At 46.3% G+C, this 17,714-nt stretch overlaps 1 protein-coding gene across 6 annotated transcripts in view; it reads right to left on the reverse strand.

Annotated features, from left to right (window-relative positions):
* Positions 1–17,714, reverse strand: part of DYSF (dysferlin) — a 456,891-nt gene that overhangs the window by 347,880 nt on the left and 91,297 nt on the right. For all 6 annotated transcript variants that reach the window (XM_068274344.1, XM_068274325.1, XM_068274335.1 and 3 more), the window contains exon 4: positions 18–123. In XM_068274344.1, coding sequence (XP_068130445.1) covers positions 18–123 — 106 coding nt within the window. The remainder of the gene's footprint in view (positions 1–17; positions 124–17,714) is intronic.

Genomic DNA, 17,714 nt, shown 5'->3' on the forward strand with positions numbered 1-17,714 from the left:
CCCGGGTCACTACTCACCCCCGTACTTTGCCTCTTGTTGTCCAGCAGAGGAGAATTGAAGGTGGCCGTCAGGTTGGAAGAGTTAAATAACTCCCGAAGCTGCACCCTGGTGTCCCCCAGGAACCTGGAGGAAAAAAAAGGAAAAGAAGTTGGTGCAAAGTAATTTCTAGGACAGGAGAAAGTCAATTCACCCAAAACGACAAGTGTTGCACTCAGTACAAGACTGTGACTACTAAACATTTCCTGGTGTCTCTCAGGGAAGTGGTGCTGGTGGAGCCACTGCAGGAGTCATGGGGTGTCTTCCACATACAGTATTTAGCATGATCCAATTTCCTAGGCAATCGTATGTTACCAGGATACCGCTCAACAGAGGTCGCGCTAACCGCGCAAAGCATGCTACGTCACTTGCCATGCGCTCACTGTGCACGGTGGTTTTAGGCCCCATAGTGTAAAGGTGTGCATGCATCCACAATGGTTGTTGCTGGAAAGGATCAGGATTTTCTTGGCTTAACATCAATAGATGGCTTCTGGTTAAGTCCTGCCTGAACTGTGACGCAAGCTCATGTCTCCCCCTTGCCTCAGCAGAGTTTATGTTGCTACCCTCTCAGGGTTTTCATCGTAGTTCTTTATACTGTACTCTCTGCCATGATTGTGCATATTTGTGCAGGAATTACGGTAACACATATGACATTTACAACCCATTGTGTGATAAGGTTTCATCTCTCATTATTGCGGTTGTTCTCAGGTTTTGCCACTGTTTGTGGTTATTTTGCCGCATGAATGGAATTTTTGGTATATGGTGTCTTATTATTTGGGCTTTGAAGTCCCTCTTTCATTCTTTAATGTTGATTACTTGTCAGGTTACTTTTGTAGTAGGATAACTTAACCATAGTTTATTGGGCTTAACAATGCTACCACATAATGTTAGAGGGATTAAAGTAAAACTGGAGCAAGAAAAAAAAATGGATGCTCACCTCTGGAAAGAGAAGGCTCTGGGTCCTATAGAGCCTCTCTGTCCGTCCTACAGACCCCGTGTTCCACCGATGGCTGTCCCGTTGCATGTATTCGACTAACTACTCGATGAAGCCTCCAGGAAGGCTTCGGGAGGCACTTACGTCCCTGAGTGTTTTTGGAGACATGCTGTTCCGTACTGCGTATGTGCGAGCCTGCGGTTGTGCACACTCGTGCATGCGTAGTATGGAGCTGCCCGTCTTGAGGAGCACTCAGGGACATGAGAGCTCCTGAATCTTTGCAAGGGCTCCCAGAAGTGGAAAATTTGAACGGAGGACAGCACGCGATCCAGAACAAAGAGAGGACCGGGACGGCTCTACACGAGATCCAAAGCCTTCCCTCTCCATAGGGGAGTATCTGACTTTTTTTTTCTCAGTACAGATTTGCTTTAACTCTCCATCCAAACGAAAGAGAGCTTTCAGAGAATATAAACACTTCGCACTTCCTTTGTTGATCATGTATATAACAGAGCTTTCTATACAACCTTTCCCCCTAAAATAACAGAGTAACCAAGCAGCTCAGTGTGACCCAAACTACAGGGAAAGTGTAGGGGGATAAAAGGAACCAAAAAGCCCTCCTACTAAAAAATCAAAGCTTGGTGTAATTGCCTTCTTAAAACAGAAGCAAATCTGCAATAATTCAGCTATAAATGAACATTTGTGGTTACCCACAATGCCCTACTGAATATGCAAATTATCCCTTTTCGCCCTTGTGAAGCCAAGCAAGCATCCAGAGCCGCTGGTGTATAGCAAGCATATAGCTTTAAGTTTTACACAGCCATATCAAACCCACATGTAGACAGCCTGTTTCGGACTTTTGGTCCTCATCAGTACATGGCAGGGATTGATAAGGCTGTATGAAATAGGGCTTGGACGAGTACAAAAGAGTAACCAAGCAGCTCAGGGTGACCCAAACTACTAGGAATGTATAGGTGGATAAAAGGAACCAAAAAGCCCTCCTACTAAAAAAGCAAAGCTAAAATAAGAGGTGCAGCTATCTTTCTTTAGAGAAATGTTTCCATCGAGATAATACAAACATTCGGAGATCTTAAGTCAGTTTCTCATCGTATGGGCCAGTGTGGGTATGAAGGCCCACCTGACCCTGGTCAATGTTTACTCCCCGCAAAGCTCTCAAGCTCAATTCTTTACATTGCTTTTTAAATTGCTTGTTCTGTTTCCCCCATCCTGTATTTTATTTGCTGGTGACTTCAATGGGGTAGCTAATAAAAACTTAAACAGCAGTCCTCGTTCAGACTATACCAGAGTCTTCCCTCAAACGTTTGATAGATTCCGGTGAACCGGGATGTGGAACTCCAGTCCTCAAGGGTCATATCCATGCCAGTGTTAGGGCTGGACTGAGAAATGGAGATTCATGTTCTACTGATGAACCTTTCCTGGTTCAGACTAATCCATTCATTTGAGCTGTGCCAAAAATGTGAGGACTTTGAGGACTAGAGTTTGACATTCCTGCCTTAGAAGGTCACAACCAATAGACACCTGTAGGGAATTGCAGTGTTCTCCCCAGGCTCTTTTAGCGGCTAGTTTTGGTGAGCACCCGGCTGTCATTGGCTCACCTCCTCCTATGCTGTAAGCAGAGTTGTGCAGAAAGGCACCGGCCCTACATTCTCTCATATTGTCCCACTTTTTTATGCCACCCAACTACATTTTCATGCCACCCAGCTGGAAAAAAATTCTGGGGAGAACACTGCATTGTATCCAGATGAAAAAAGATATAGTTATTATTCAGCCCCACATGATGTCTTCAGTAGAGTAGACTTGGGCCTCGATTCACTAAAGGGTGCTAAGTGTTAGCACGCCGGTGAAAAGGCACTTAGGACGCGAAAACGGGCTCTGCACATGCCAATATGCCCGCAAGCGTTTGCGCGCGCAAGGGTTAGCGCGGTGCGCGCAAAATGTAGCCTGAAAAGCTATTTTACACACGAACGGTGCAAAGTTTCGGGCGCACCAACTTAGCGCGCGATCAGTAACAGCTTTGGACGTGCAAACTACTTAGCACCCTAGTTTACACGTCCAAAGCTTTTAGGGGTGCTAACTGTGTTAGCACCCTTTTGTGAATCAAGCCCTATGTATTTGCTATGCCTACTTCCATTGATGTGGCCGGTGCTACCAAAGGTGGCATCATATGGCCTTCTTGATCGGACCATGCTTCCTTATCTTCATTTTCAGGGCTTGGGCCTCCACTTCACTCCTGGAAACTGGTGACTGAACAACTCTTTATTGAAAGTGGACCCTGTTATCTGTGAGCAGCTCAACGGTCACCCCAAAAAAATACTCTCTGGATGATATGGAGGACAGTACCTCCCCTGGGCCCATATGCAATTAACTTTTTCCCTAAGTTTTCTCCTAGGAACATTTCGCAATGGAAAAAGTACCAAAAAGTTGGTGAAAAGTACTGTCAAAATTATTTTGAGTATTTGTTTGCTTGCTGGTGGTTTCAAAAGCATTTTATTTACAAGTTGTGAAAATATCCCCAAGGAGAAAACTCAGGTGAAAAAAAAAATTGCATATGGCCCCTGGTGTCTTGGAACTGATCACAAACTGGTCCATATCATTAACCACTTCCGGATTCCGGGTGGTTTGGCTGATCTGTGCTGCGGGGGCTCTTCAGCCCGCAGCACAGATCAGAAATCAGGCAGGGCGATCAGACCTCCCCCCTTTTTTCCCCACTAGGAGGATGTCCTGCTGGGGGGGTCTGATCGCCGCCGCGCTGCTGTGCCTAGCGGGGCGGCTCCTCAAAGCCCTCCTCTGCAGCACTAGTCCTCCCTCTGCCTCTTTCCCTCCCTCTCCCGTCCCCTGTGTGCGGCGCAGGACGGAAAGCCGTCCTGCGCCGGATAGGATAGGCTTTAGCCTATCAGATGCCGGCGATCCCCGGCCAATCAGCGGCCGGGGATCGCCGATCTCCTCTACGGCGCTGCTGCGCAGCAGCGCCGTATATATGTAAACACCGGGGAAGATTTTCCCCGCGTGTTTACATTTACCCTGCGAGCCGCGATCGGCGGCTCGCAGGGTGTTCACGGAGACACCCTCCGTGGACTGACATGGAACGGTTTCCATGCAATTCACTTCAGGATTCAGGGGCATAGTTAAGCGTACGCAGAATCCTGAAGTGGTTAATACTGCAAAACACAATAATAATAAGAAAAGTCACCTCATCTGCAAGAACAAATGCCTATTGCACTGGGAAGACATACCGGTAATCACCCAAATTTAATAGTAAACAGTAATAGTGAAAATGTGAAGGACAATGATAGAAAACACTGCAAGCTACCAAAAAAAAAAAAAAAAAAAAGGTTGACATTTAGTAGAATGGTAGAGTGCAGGAAATTATTCAGGATAAACATTTTAATGGTTATTTTCCTGGTTTTAGCATCAGCAACACTTCCTATATCTATATTTTGCTGTATATTAGTGTGTAGCCCTCCCAGTGACGCACATTTCATTCCGAAATCGGCCGCTGTACCGCAGCACACACGATCAACCAACTTCAGCCCGACATCTTGCACCAGGCGCGAGCGACTAACGCGACCAATTACGGCCCAAAATTGGTCACATCGTCGATCAGGCCTGCACTTGGCGGCACCAATTTTCAACCAATTCGAATTGGTTGATCGATCGGCCGCCAAAGTCGCCTGATGAGCCCCTTTAGTCATTTTTTATGTCCATTCTCTCATTCGTTGTGAGACTCTACAAATAGCTGCAATGCAGAGGTTAAGGTACATACACACGTTGGATTGTACCGTCTGTTGTGTACCGTCTGTTGTTCAGCTGATAAGACTGGACTCGAGCGATCCGCCAGCTCAAGTCCAGTCTTATTAGCTGAACGACGGACTGTACACACGCCCGATTTGACGTCCAAACAAACGGTCATTTGCAAAAATCCGATGTGTGTATGTACCTTTATGCTGAGGATACCCGGTACGTTTCTGTACCGTGTATCGAGCAGCTGATCCGGCCAGCTGATAATATTCAGCTGGTCCGATCACGCTGCTCGACCCTTGCCTGCTCGATCCCCACCGGCGGACAATGGCAGGGAATCGAGCGGCTGATAAGGACCGCCGACGGGGACGAGCGGGAATCGATCCGCGCGCACGCGCGGGGACGCGGCTGGAGTCGATCCGGCGGCTAATCGGCCGCCGGATCGACCCGTCTATGCCCAGCATAAAGGTAGCCATACACTGGTCGATTTGCCATCAGATTCGACCAACAGATAGATCCCTCTCTGATCGAATCTGATCAGAGAGGGATCGTATGGCTGCCTTTACTGCAAACAGATTGTGAGCCTGAAACCGATTCACCATCTGCTGAGCTGCCGCTGTCGCCTCTCCCCCACGCATACATTACCTGAAGCCTGGTCCCGGGCATCTTCTCCGCATCACGACATCCGGCCTCCACGTATAACTTTCTGTCACTCCAGTGACAGCGGAAGTTCAAATAGAGCGCCCTCTATTTGTACTTCCGCTGTCACTGCAGTGACACAGGAAGTTATACACGGATTCCGCCGGATGCCTGCCGTGATGCGGAGAAGATGCTAGCCGGGAGGTGATGCGGAGAAGATGCCGGGAGCCAGCTTCAGGTAATGTATACGTGCGTCGGTCGTACGCCGCTAGCGACGCGCTCCCTACCCTCGGACGATCGACGGTAATTTCCCGCATCGCGCGACCGACGGGATCGATCTATTTCGGGACGAAATAGATTGAAATTTAGCATTTAGCGTGAACGATGTGACAGCAGATTCGATCCCAGTGATCGAATCTGCTGTCGATCGGCGGGTAATCGGCCTAGTGTATGGCCAGCTTAATTAACATTGCAATCATTTGTTCACCTTCTTATAGGTATCTGTTGTGTAGACTTTGTAAATATCTACATTGTATAGCAACAGAAGAATAAACAATCTCTTGTCTATCTGCACCGGCTTCATAGTCTCCTCTGTACCATACATGGTTACATTTTCCTCAATGACATCAGCCAAACAAACAGCCCTTCTCAAAGATCAAGGAGAAGGTCAACTCTATATGCCAGTTTACCTTCCTAATCCCAGCAGGGTTGTAACTAGAAATCACTGGGCCCCCCTTTGAAACTTTGGATGCTCCCCCCCCCCCCCCCCACACACACACACCTTTCCCCTTGCTTTCTGCACAGAGAACCAATGTTATTCTTTGGGCTAGTGCACATTTGAATGTTTTCCCTATGCAGATAAAAGCACTGCACGCATTTTCTCTAGCAATTACATTAGCTTATGTGCAGGGCCGGATTTAAGCCAAGGCCACCTAGGCCATGGCCTAGGGCACCACAGGAGAAAGGGCACCAAAGCAGCAGGCTAAACTGGTGCAGCATTTGCAAGCTTGCAAATGCTGCAATGCAGGGAGATCAGGCAAGCGCCTGACCGCGGTACTGTGCTGCCAGCCACCTGTGCAGCAGCCACCATGCTCTCTGTGCACGTTTGCTTTGTGGCCGGTGGCTATGGACTTTGGCAGCATTGGAGACGGAAAGGAAGAGAAAACTTCGGCACAGGGGATAAGCGGAAAAATGAGTGACACTGATGGCTGCTGCAGTGTGAAGGTGAGCTGTCTACCTATACTGAAAGGTGGTGGGGGGGGGGGAGGAAGGATTAAGGGAGTCATCTGGCTACCTACACTAGAGGGAAAGGAGGGAGGGGTCATCTGGCTACATATACTAGAGGGAAGGGGGGAGGGGTCATCTCGCTACCTATACTGAAGGGGCCCGGTGGCTGGTGACAGTGGCCTAGGGCAGTAAAGAGTACAAATCCGGCCCTGCTTATGTGATAAAACGTGCATGTTTTCACACATACAGACACACATAGTGTGCAAAAAATGCATACAAAAAACCAACAGACGAGCGTGCTCCCAGCCTCAGCTTATTACACTCACTCTGTCCATCTCTGATGGAGCAAAACTGGCCCTGCAGACTCCTCCAGCATCACTACACTACACAGCACTTGGGGAGAGGTAGAGAGGTTATAGGGCTGGGCGCTGTACAGAAGAGCCTGCTGCACACTGAATAGGGACTGTCTACAAATCTTTGTGCGATGCCTTATCAGTGGCTGAGCAGATGCATTCATTAGAACAATTGTGCAGAGAGCAGAAAGTTTTTTCTCTCCATGTCCTCAGTTGTCAGTCTCAGGACAGGGAAAAGAGAATTATTTCTCTCCCCCCCCCCCCCTTGCAGGGCCCCCTGTGGCTTCCGGAACCCCCCTGCGGCTTCATCCCTTGCAGGGACTATTGTTACACCCCTGAATCCCGGACTTGAGTGTATACAGCTCATGATTGGACTTCATTTGTATACATTTTATGATGTCATGTTACTGCCCACTATTTATTGGTTTGAATTAAAGGTCCCACTGACAGCTAAGTGAGATATTATACTATAGACTGTTTTGATCTCCACATATGTGCAAAATAATTAAATTGTGTTCTTTTCATTTGGAAACCGCTCAACGTTCATGTTCTTATAACTGCAAACTGACATTTCTCCAACAAGAGTGATGTTCTAACACGCTGGAGCATTCCCTGTGCGGATCCTTATCACAGGATAGTGAGGCAGGGAGGCCATGGGTGCTCTGTCTGCTTTCTCATTGCACCCACTCTATGTAGCTACTGGTCTATGAGGCAGATAAATAGCGGTTTTATTATGCTACAAGGGCGTATTCCAAGCAAAACACATTCTTCAAGAGAGCTTAGTGCAAAGTCTTCTTAAAGGGGACCTGACCTCTTGCACAGGACAGAAGGGTAACATACAGAAATGCACCCTGTATGTATTTAGAGAGTTTGGCCTGTCCAATTCCCCCTTATCTGAGACTAATAACCACCATAATTTGATCTCTCAGCTGTGTCAGCTGGCTGCCTCGGCAGAGCAGCTAATCTGTAAACACAGAATGTTAACAATATGTCTGCTTCCATGAAAGCAGGATGTTGAAACACTGCAGATTTATTTCAGGATTTGTATCAGTTGTGACAAAGAAATGTTTTTCTTTAAAGGTTGTTATGCTGTTGCTTATCTTTTAGAGCAGAGAGGACGTTCTGAGTTCAGGTCCTCTTTAAAGAGCCATTCCAGCCAAAACATGCTGTTTTTTAGCTATGGCTAACATAAGGAAGGATTCAAACCTATGTCTGTTTCCCTGTGGCAAGACAGGAAGTCATAGGTAATCTCTGCAAAGTGACATGAAATACCGGTAATCAGTGTTGGCAGGGCCGGATTTGTACTCTTTACTGCCCTAGGCCACTGTCACCAGCCGCCCCCCTTTAGAATAGGTAGCGAGATGACCCCTCCCCCTTCCCTCTATAGGTAGCCTGATGACCCCCCCCCCCAGTATAGGTAGCCAAATTACTTCTCCCCCCTTTCCCTCCAGTATAGGTAGCCAGATGACCCCTCCCCTTTTCCTCCAGTATAGGTAGCCAAATTACTTCTCCCCCCTTTCCCTCCAGTATAGGTAGCCAGATGACCCCTCCCCTTTTCCTCTAGTATATGTAGCCAGATGACTCCTCCCCCTTTCCTTTCAGTATAGGTAGCCAGATGACTCTCTTAATTCCTCCTTCCCCCACCCTTCAGTATAGGTAACCAGCTCACCTTCCCACTGCAGCAGCCATCTGTGGCACTCATTTCTCCACTCGTCTCCAGTGCAGAAGCTTCCTTTTCCTTTCCGTCTCCAATGGTGCCCAAGTCCATAGCCGCCGGCCACAATGCAAACGTGAACAGAGAGCAAGGTGGCTGCTGCACAGGCAGCAAGCAGCAGAGTACTGCGGTCAGTCGCTCACCTGATCTCCCTGCATTGCAGCATTTGCAAGCTTGCAAATGCTGCACTAGTTTAGTCTGCTGCTGCTTTGGTGCCCTTCCTGCTGCGGTGCCCTAGGCCATGGCCTCGGTGGCCTTGGCCTAAATCCGGCCCTGAGTGTTGGCTCAATCTACTCAAAGCAGGCACAGGGAGCCAGAAAAACCTGAGGCCAGGAACACACTTATTTGAATTGCATGCGTTTTTAAAAACGCATTCAAAAATGCACATAATGATAGTCTATAGGACGCACAAAAACCACATTGGTATGCGTTTGCCAATGCATTCTAAAAGCGCTCAAAAAGTGCATTCTTTCTGCATACTGTATGCAATGCTTTCCTATGGTGAAAAAAATGCATAAGATTTTGATGCGTTTTTTTTACCACAGAAGGAAAAAAACAATTTGAAAATGATTTTTTTTTTTTACTTGTTAAGGGCCCTGCCTCTGAAACAGGAGACAAGGGTTCAAACCTCGGCTCTTCCTGTTCAGTAAGCCAGCACCTATTCAGTAAGGAGATCATGGGCAAGAATCCCTAACACTGCTACAGCATACTGAGAGCGTCCTAGTGGCTGCAGCAATAGCGCTTTGAGTCAGCCAGGAGAAAAGCGTAATATAAATGTTCTGTGTCTTGTCCTAAAAATGAATATTGATTAAAAACCGCAAATGGAAACGCATGAAAAATGTTAGAAAACTGTTTTCTGCATGGACAAGTGTGACCCTAGCCTAACAGATGCTCTCCCCTGGACTGGCTTTTTTCACAGATACAGGCCATGGGCTAGGTTCACTAAACCGTGATAACTCAAATATCACACCTTATGAAAGATATCATACCTTATGAAAAGATATCACACCTTATCACAGTTATCACGCCTTATCAAAGTTAACACACCTTATCAGAGTAGCATGGCGAGCGCTACAAACTTATGCCTGCTAATTGGCAATGGCACTCGTCCTGCCCTGAGCCGCTGCGGGTTCGTAGCGCTCGCTATGCTACTCTGATAAGGTTAACTTTGATAATGTGTGATAACTTTGATAAGGTGTGATAGCTTTTCATAAGGTGTGATAGCTTTTCATAAGGTGTGATATTTGAGCTATCACGGTTTTGTAAATCAAGCCCAATGTCTATCCAAACCCTCCAATGCCTTCACAGTTGATAGAAGGAAACAGAATAATGACATAAAAACAATTTAAAAACAGGGGGTAGTGGTGGACTTACTTCCTTATTGAAGACTCAAATTGTCTGTATCAGGAAAAAAACTTTATTATACACTCCACAAACAATGCGACGGGTTCCGCAGGCAAGTCACCTTACCCCCAGGCAATGAACAGGAGCAGCTTATATGAGCCCTCAGCAGGCGAGCCACCAGAACATAACAATACTGTAACTACAACCAAACTCATCCACCCCATCTGACGCAACAACCCACATAAAAATACCCCGACAGAAACAAGGCTGTGGAGTGGAGGGGGAAAGAGGCAGGAGGCATGGGCGTAGCAATCACCCCTGCGACCCCTGACATCGCAGGGGGGTCCAGAGGCTTTGGGGGCCTCTCCACCTCAGTCTCTCTAACCGCACATGCAGCCAATTAGCAAAGAAACCTCCCCATTCACTCATGAAAACCGTGTGCCATTATTTCCTGCTTCTGTAGGCTGCTTTACAACAGAACACTCTCTGCTGCCATTTACCAGCTCCCAATCCCATGGGGTTCTTCTGGTACAAAGGGGGCCCCATGCTATCATTTTTGCAGGGGACCCTATAAAGTCTAGTTACGACCCTGCCATGAGGGAGAGAAACACTGTGTGTGTAATTCCTTATTTTAGGACAGGAAGTTTTGAATTAGGATAATACCATTATTGGCTAATTTAAAAGAAAAACAGTAAGCTTTCGGCTAGTAAGCATTCTTCAGACTCTCCTCCTGTTGACTGATAATGTTTGAATATACAATCTGAAGGAGGTAGAGAGAGATATATTTTTGCACATATACAGTAAGTGTCATCCAGACACATTCATTACAAGGGATCTTGCAAGGATTGTGAGGTATCTATGGCAAATAGACAAGATCCTTGGTTTACTTAATGCCTACGTAGACTCAGTCTGACATGGAGAGTTTTTATAGACGCTATCCTGCTCAATGTACACTGCTGAAGCATGGTAACAGTTAACTGTATGCTACTGAGCGGGGGGGCACTCAGAGGGGTATAGTCATTCACTGGGGAGGGGGAAGCAGTGCCACTGACTATAGGCTTTTCCTAGGAAATCCATGGCTGCCATGGAGGCAGTTCCAGTTACACTGATGTCCAGAAGGAAAGGAGGGGGTAAAATGGCAGGATGTAGAAAAGCACAGCTGCACAGAAACAAAATGGCCGCCAAGAGACTAATGTCTGCCTCCATCACTTACACCGGCCAATAAGCATGATAATGAGGAATATATTAATAGCGTGAGGTGTGAATATATAAACACTCTGCTCCATGCTCAGTCTGCCCCTTTCTTCCAAGGAACAAACACAGGAAATGGATGGAGGAAACCTCTCTGACTGCTGCTGAGCTGAGGAGGAAAGAGACTTCCACCTCCTGTAAACACAGGCCTGAAATAAAAACAACTTATCTCCTTATCTCCCCTCTATTATTATTCACAGCCAGCAACACAAATATCTTCTGCCCAGCACAATGGGGGCAGCCGCTGTTCACTGGAATCCCAGAGAAATCCCTGACTCATACCGCCACATAACTGCACAGACATACATGGCCTGACTGAAAATGGGTGTGTGCTATAGGCTGCTATGTAATTAGTGGCTGTAGTGGTGCCAAGTGCCTATAGTATAGGTGCATAGCTCCCAACTGTCCCTCTTCTGGAGGGACAGTCCCTCTTTCCTCCTCATTTGTCCCTCTTTCAGGACTTTGTCCCTCTTTCTATGTAAATATATATATTTCTCTACTAAAAATGTGTTTGATTGACTCTAAACTTTATTCCCATCCTTTAAATTGATATATTACTAATTGTAAAATGTTAACATGCAGGAAAATGAACCAGGATAGAGAGGACCAGTGTGGCTTGAGTTATAAAACAACATATTTTTCTTATGAAACCTTTATTGTATGCGTGACTAGGGGTGTGGTGGGGGCGTGATCAGGGGCGTGGCTTAAGTGTCCCTCTTTCTCATCTCAAAAAGTTGGGAGGTACGTATGTAGGTGAGCTCTGGCTATCGGCACAGCAGCTACAAAGCAGTAATGTGCGCCAGAGCTGGATCATCTACAAGGCAAACCTAGGCAGTTGCCTAGGGCCTGGAGAGAGTCTAGGGACCTGGTGGATGCTAGCACCAACCAAATCTCACTAAAAAGGCCATATGAACATCATCGGGAAGGGGAGGGGGCAAAAACTGCCATCTTGCCTAGGGTCCCATTTCTTTTTAATCTGTGTCTGATAGAGGCTCAGCTTTATTACACACTCGCACTCCTCAAGTACCGCGAGCCAAGCTAAGAGTGAAACTTGCAGAACTGTAGGGGAAAGGAAGGGTAATATTGCCATGCGCTGTCTGCGGTATATAGGCAGACAGGCTTATTTTCCACGGACAGCTGAACTGCTGCTTTGCAAGCAGTTCCGCTGCCTGTCTTGCTGGCCACGGGCGTCATACAGCTGCAACTACATGCAGCCAAATTGAAGCGTTTGGTAACGGTGTGATACGTGGCAGCGTTACCCAGTGGCGATAAAAAGTCTCATGTCGCATCTAAGCAAAGACTGTCGTTCAAAAAGATCCGCACCATCAACGTAGAAACTTTAATAGTTAAAAATAATAAAATCCATGTGTGGGTACAAACACAGATGACGCACAGGCGTTTCGGGCCATATTAGGTCCTTTCTCAAATCATGACCGGCCCACACTAACACCAAATCCAAATCTCAAAGCATATAAAGCCCCAAAGAGGACCACATAGAAGACTGCATCATTTACATATATGCATATTCATGATCACCCTCGACCAATCAGATTGTGTATAATGGCCAAGACATATAAAATATAAAATGACATCCTACAATCACACACAACATATATGAAACATACACAGTAATATTAGGTATATTATGAGGTGCATAAGGTCACTCACCATCATGCCAAGCGTGTATAAAATACACGCATACAAGACATGGAATAGATACGGATCACCGTGACCAATCACAGCACCGCCTACAACGTCCGCTTCTCCTGCATAAACCAATCCCCAAGGGACAAGTGGCACACACGCTCACCTTATTGGCCGGCGGAGCCAGGCAAAACCGGGCATAGCTAGATGTAAAGGACAGGGGGGATCCGTCCAGAAATGCGGAAGTACGTGTCAACGCCCAATCAACAGGCGGGCACGTCAACTCCGCATATGCCAATGACAAAGAGGCAACCCCTCCGCCAACCAATGGCAGAGGATTGCCCCCCCAGCCAATCAGAAGGAGGCCGACGGCGTCCGCTTCAAGACCTAGATGGGCGTGTCCAAATATGACGCCTAAAACATCCGCGGCAGCCGCTCACAAAACGCCTCCCTACATAGGCCAATGGCAAACAGGACATGTCCCCAACCAATAAATGAAACGCCGACGACGTCCGCTAATAAGGCTTAGTGGGCGTGTTATATGCAACGCCAAAACACAGCCGCGACCAATAGGGAACCGCCACATCATGTAATAGGCGTCCCTAATCCTAAAAATAACAAAAGTACTACCTAAAAAGCGCCGACAGCGTCCGCCACACGGTATGAATATGCGTGTTCAAAAAAGGTGTCAAGATAAACACCTCCCTAAAAGCGCAATATATTCCAGGCCTGACTCACATCGGCCATCCAACGAGCACATGTGCCACACTGCCCCCTATTGCATCAACAGCATACAGTTCTGTTAATAATGACATACCATATAAGGGATAAGCATGCACCAGAATAAAGGCAAGAACACATATGAAGTGTAAAGATTGTGGATGCTAAAAAGTGTCTCACCATCCCTACAAGGCATATCACTCCCTAAAGGGGGGAAAAAAACACATAATTATCAAATCACAGCAGTCAGATCATAATCCATATTGAGGCCCTTGGGTTCATAAGTCTCCAATTTGTTAATCCAATAAAATTCTCTTAGTGACAACATTTTCCGTCTATCCCCACCCCTTCGTGGTTGGGGTACCCCCTCAATCACCTGAACCCGCAATTGTGCCAAGGAATGGTTTTTACTACAAAAATGATCAGAAACAGACAACTCTCTATTATGGTTCCTAATATTGGACTTATGTGAGGCCATACGATCTCGAAGGGGTTGAGTTGTCTTCCCCACATAACCCAAGCCACAGGGGCACTTCAGCAAATAAACAACAAATCTGGATTCACAATTAAAGGATCCCTTGATCCTATATTTAGTCCCCTGGCTTGGGTGGGTAAAGACATCCCCCTTGGTCATATAGCTGCATAGATGACAATTTAAGCATGGAAAACTCCCATTCTTTTTATTACTCACGATCTTATCGGTGCCCAAATCGTTATGCACTAATTTGTCCCTTAAAGATTGAGCCCTCTTATAAGAAATTAATGGAAAATCATGAAATTCTTTAACGGTGGGGAGGCCTTGTCTTAAGGTGGGCCAGTGTTTGTTGATTATGTGTGTTATTTTATCAGAGAGGACATTATAAGTCATCACACATGGTATCCTTTCCGAAATCCCTAATCTGATAGCACCCCTTCTCATCCCCATGTTCCCATTCCCTTTGAATCTAAAATTCTCCTCTAAACATGCGGCAGGGTAATTTCTAGCCAAGAATTTGGTTGGCGGAGGGGTTGCCTCTTTGTCATTGGCATATGCGGAGTTGACGTGCCCGCCTGTTGATTGGGCGTTGACACGTACTTCCGCATTTCTGGACGGATCCCCCCTGTCCTTTACATCTAGCTATGCCCGGTTTTGCCTGGCTCCGCCGGCCAATAAGGTGAGCGTGTGTGCCACTTGTCCCTTGGGGATTGGTTTATGCAGGAGAAGCGGACGTTGTAGGCGGTGCTGTGATTGGTCACGGTGATCCGTATCTATTCCATGTCTTGTATGCGTGTATTTTATACACGCTTGGCATGATGGTGAGTGACCTTATGCACCTCATAATATACCTAATATTACTGTGTATGTTTCATATATGTTGTGTGTGATTGTAGGATGTCATTTTATATTTTATATGTCTTGGCCATTATACACAATCTGATTGGTCGGGGGTGATCATGAATATGCATATATGTAAATGATGCAGTCTTCTATGTGGTCCTCTTTGGGGCTTTATATGCTTTGAGATTTGGATTTGGTGTTAGTGTGGGCCGGTCATGATTTGAGAAAGGACCTAATATGGCCCGAAACGCCTGTGCGTCATCTGTGTTTGTACCCACACATGGATTTTATTATTTTTAACTATTAAAGTTTCTACGTTGATGGTGCGGATCTTTTTGAACGACAGTATATTGCACTCGTGACTCCAGAGGAGATCCCAGCACATCATCTTGTTACCATTGGTGCAGTGCCTTTCACCATTATGCATCTAAGCAAAGATGCAACTCCATTGGGGGAGGGGGGCTGCCTGTCCACCACCCGAGCCGAGCGCTAGCGGACGGGACAGGATCAGCTGACAGGCGGTGAATTCACCACTTTCAGCTGCTCTTCAAAAAGGTTGCCAGTAACCACACAATTCATCGGCCAATCGATTCTCCACTTCAATCGATGCATTTTTCAGATTGACTCCATTCATCTCATCAAATTGGATATCAGCTTTACTTCTGCTTGTGGGTCTCAAACAATCGATCGTCCGAAGAATCGTATCGTTAAAGCGGACCTGAACTCAGAACTTCCTCTCTGCTCTGCAACAGCATAATAACCACTAAACAAAAACATTTATTTGTTACAGCTGATACAAATCCTGCAATAAATCTGCAGTGTGTCTACTTCCTGCTTTCATAGAAGCAGTCATATTGTTAACATCCTGTGCTTTCTAATTAGCTGCTCGGCAGAGGCAGCCAGCTGATACAGCTGAGAGATCAAATTACACTTGTGATTATTATTATTCACACCTAAGGGGAAATTAGACGGGCTAAACTCTCTAAATATACACGGGATGCATTTCTCTATGTTTTCCTTCTGTTCTGTGCAAGAGTTCAGGTCCCCTTTAATGGCCACTTTAATGACATTGAGACACACAGGCTGTTATTGCTCCTCCCCTCAGCCCACATTAGGATGGGATACAATACATTTCAGGGAAGTGCGCTGTGCATTGTTCCTGCAGTGTGGCTGACCAGAGGAGCCTCAGCTTTGGCGGATACAGTGAGGTCGGGTTTTCCAGGAAAGGATCAATAGAGAATCTGCAGACTAGATGATCTATTCTCTATGTGATGCTGTAACCTCAGCAATGTGGGTAAATAGTGCTTCCCCATCAGCAGGCAGGATACGCTGTACAGTATACAGTGCAATATGTAGCACAAAATTGTACCATCTATGGGCACCATTAGTCTGAACGTTATATGGATACACTAGGCAGGAATATCCAAAAATGAAGATGTAATCCCAGCAAGAATCAGCGATAATTCACAGCACAGCTCTCCCTTAAAGTGTACCAGAGATGACACGATGAGATAGACTTGTGTATATACAGTGGCAGCATACAGACACTTGTGCTGTGCTCCTTTGCTTTTTTCCCTTCCTTAACCTCCTTGCCGGTTATCCCGAGCTCAGCTCGGGGTAACCTGCGCAGGAGGATTTCTCAGGCCCCGCTGGGCCGATTTGCATAATTTTTTTTTTGTTACAAGCAGCTAGCACTTTGCTAGCTGCTTGTAACTTCCGCTCGCCTCCGAGCCGCCTCCCCCCCCCCCCCCCAGACCCCTGCGCAGCCTGGCCAATCAGGGCCAAGCAGCGCTGAGGGGTGGATCGGGATTGCCTATGACGTCCCGACGTCAATGACGTCGGTGACGTCATCCCGCCCCGTTGCCATGGCGACCGGGGAAGCCCAGCAGGAAATCCCGTTCTGAACGGGATTTCCTGCTTAGTGGCTGCAGAGCTGCTGCTGCTCAGCGGCTATCATGTAGCGAGCCCTGGGCCCTGAGAAAGCTCTCTGCAGCTCCCTGTGTCCTGTGTCTCTGACTGAGCTGTCTGCAGATAACAGAAGAAATGTAACGTGTTACAAACGTTTGTAATTGTCTGTGACACCACAGCTTTTCATACTTTTTTTGCTTTCAGGGAAAAATACTCTGTAGTCTGATTTGCAAAAAACAACACAGGCTATGCATTGAAGCAGACAACCCTTTTGAGAATGATTTGTTGCAATAGAGCTAAATCCTACACAAAATGAATTCAAGCTTTTGCATCTGATATTGAACATAAAAAGTAGGAAAATGTTTACACAGCTACTTAGACATTATTTGTAGATTGTCACTTGGGTATTGATCGTATTCCTTAACCACTTCACCACTGAGGGGTTTTACCCCCTGAGCACCAGAGCAATTTTTACCTTTCAGCGCTCCTTCCATTAATTCGTCTATAACTTTATCATTACTTATCGCAATGAAATGAACTATATCTTGTTTTTTCCGCCACCAATTAGGCTTTCTTTAGGTGGGACATTATGCCAAGAATTATTTTTTTCTAAATGTGTTTTAATGGGAAAATAGGAAAAATGTGGGGAAAAAAATAATTATTTTTCAGTTTTCGGCCATTATAGTTTTTAAATAATGCATGCTACTGTAATTAAAACCCATGAAATTTATTTGCCCTTTTGTCCCGGTTATAAAACCATTTAAATTATGTCCCTATCACAATGTTTGGCGCCAATATTTTATTTGGAAATAAAGGTGCGATTTTTTCAGTTTTGCGTCCATCCCTAATTACAAGCCTATAGTTTATAAA

This window comes from Hyperolius riggenbachi, chromosome 1 (genome assembly GCF_040937935.1).
Source record: "Hyperolius riggenbachi isolate aHypRig1 chromosome 1, aHypRig1.pri, whole genome shotgun sequence".
Classification (NCBI taxonomy): domain Eukaryota; kingdom Metazoa; phylum Chordata; class Amphibia; order Anura; family Hyperoliidae; genus Hyperolius; species Hyperolius riggenbachi.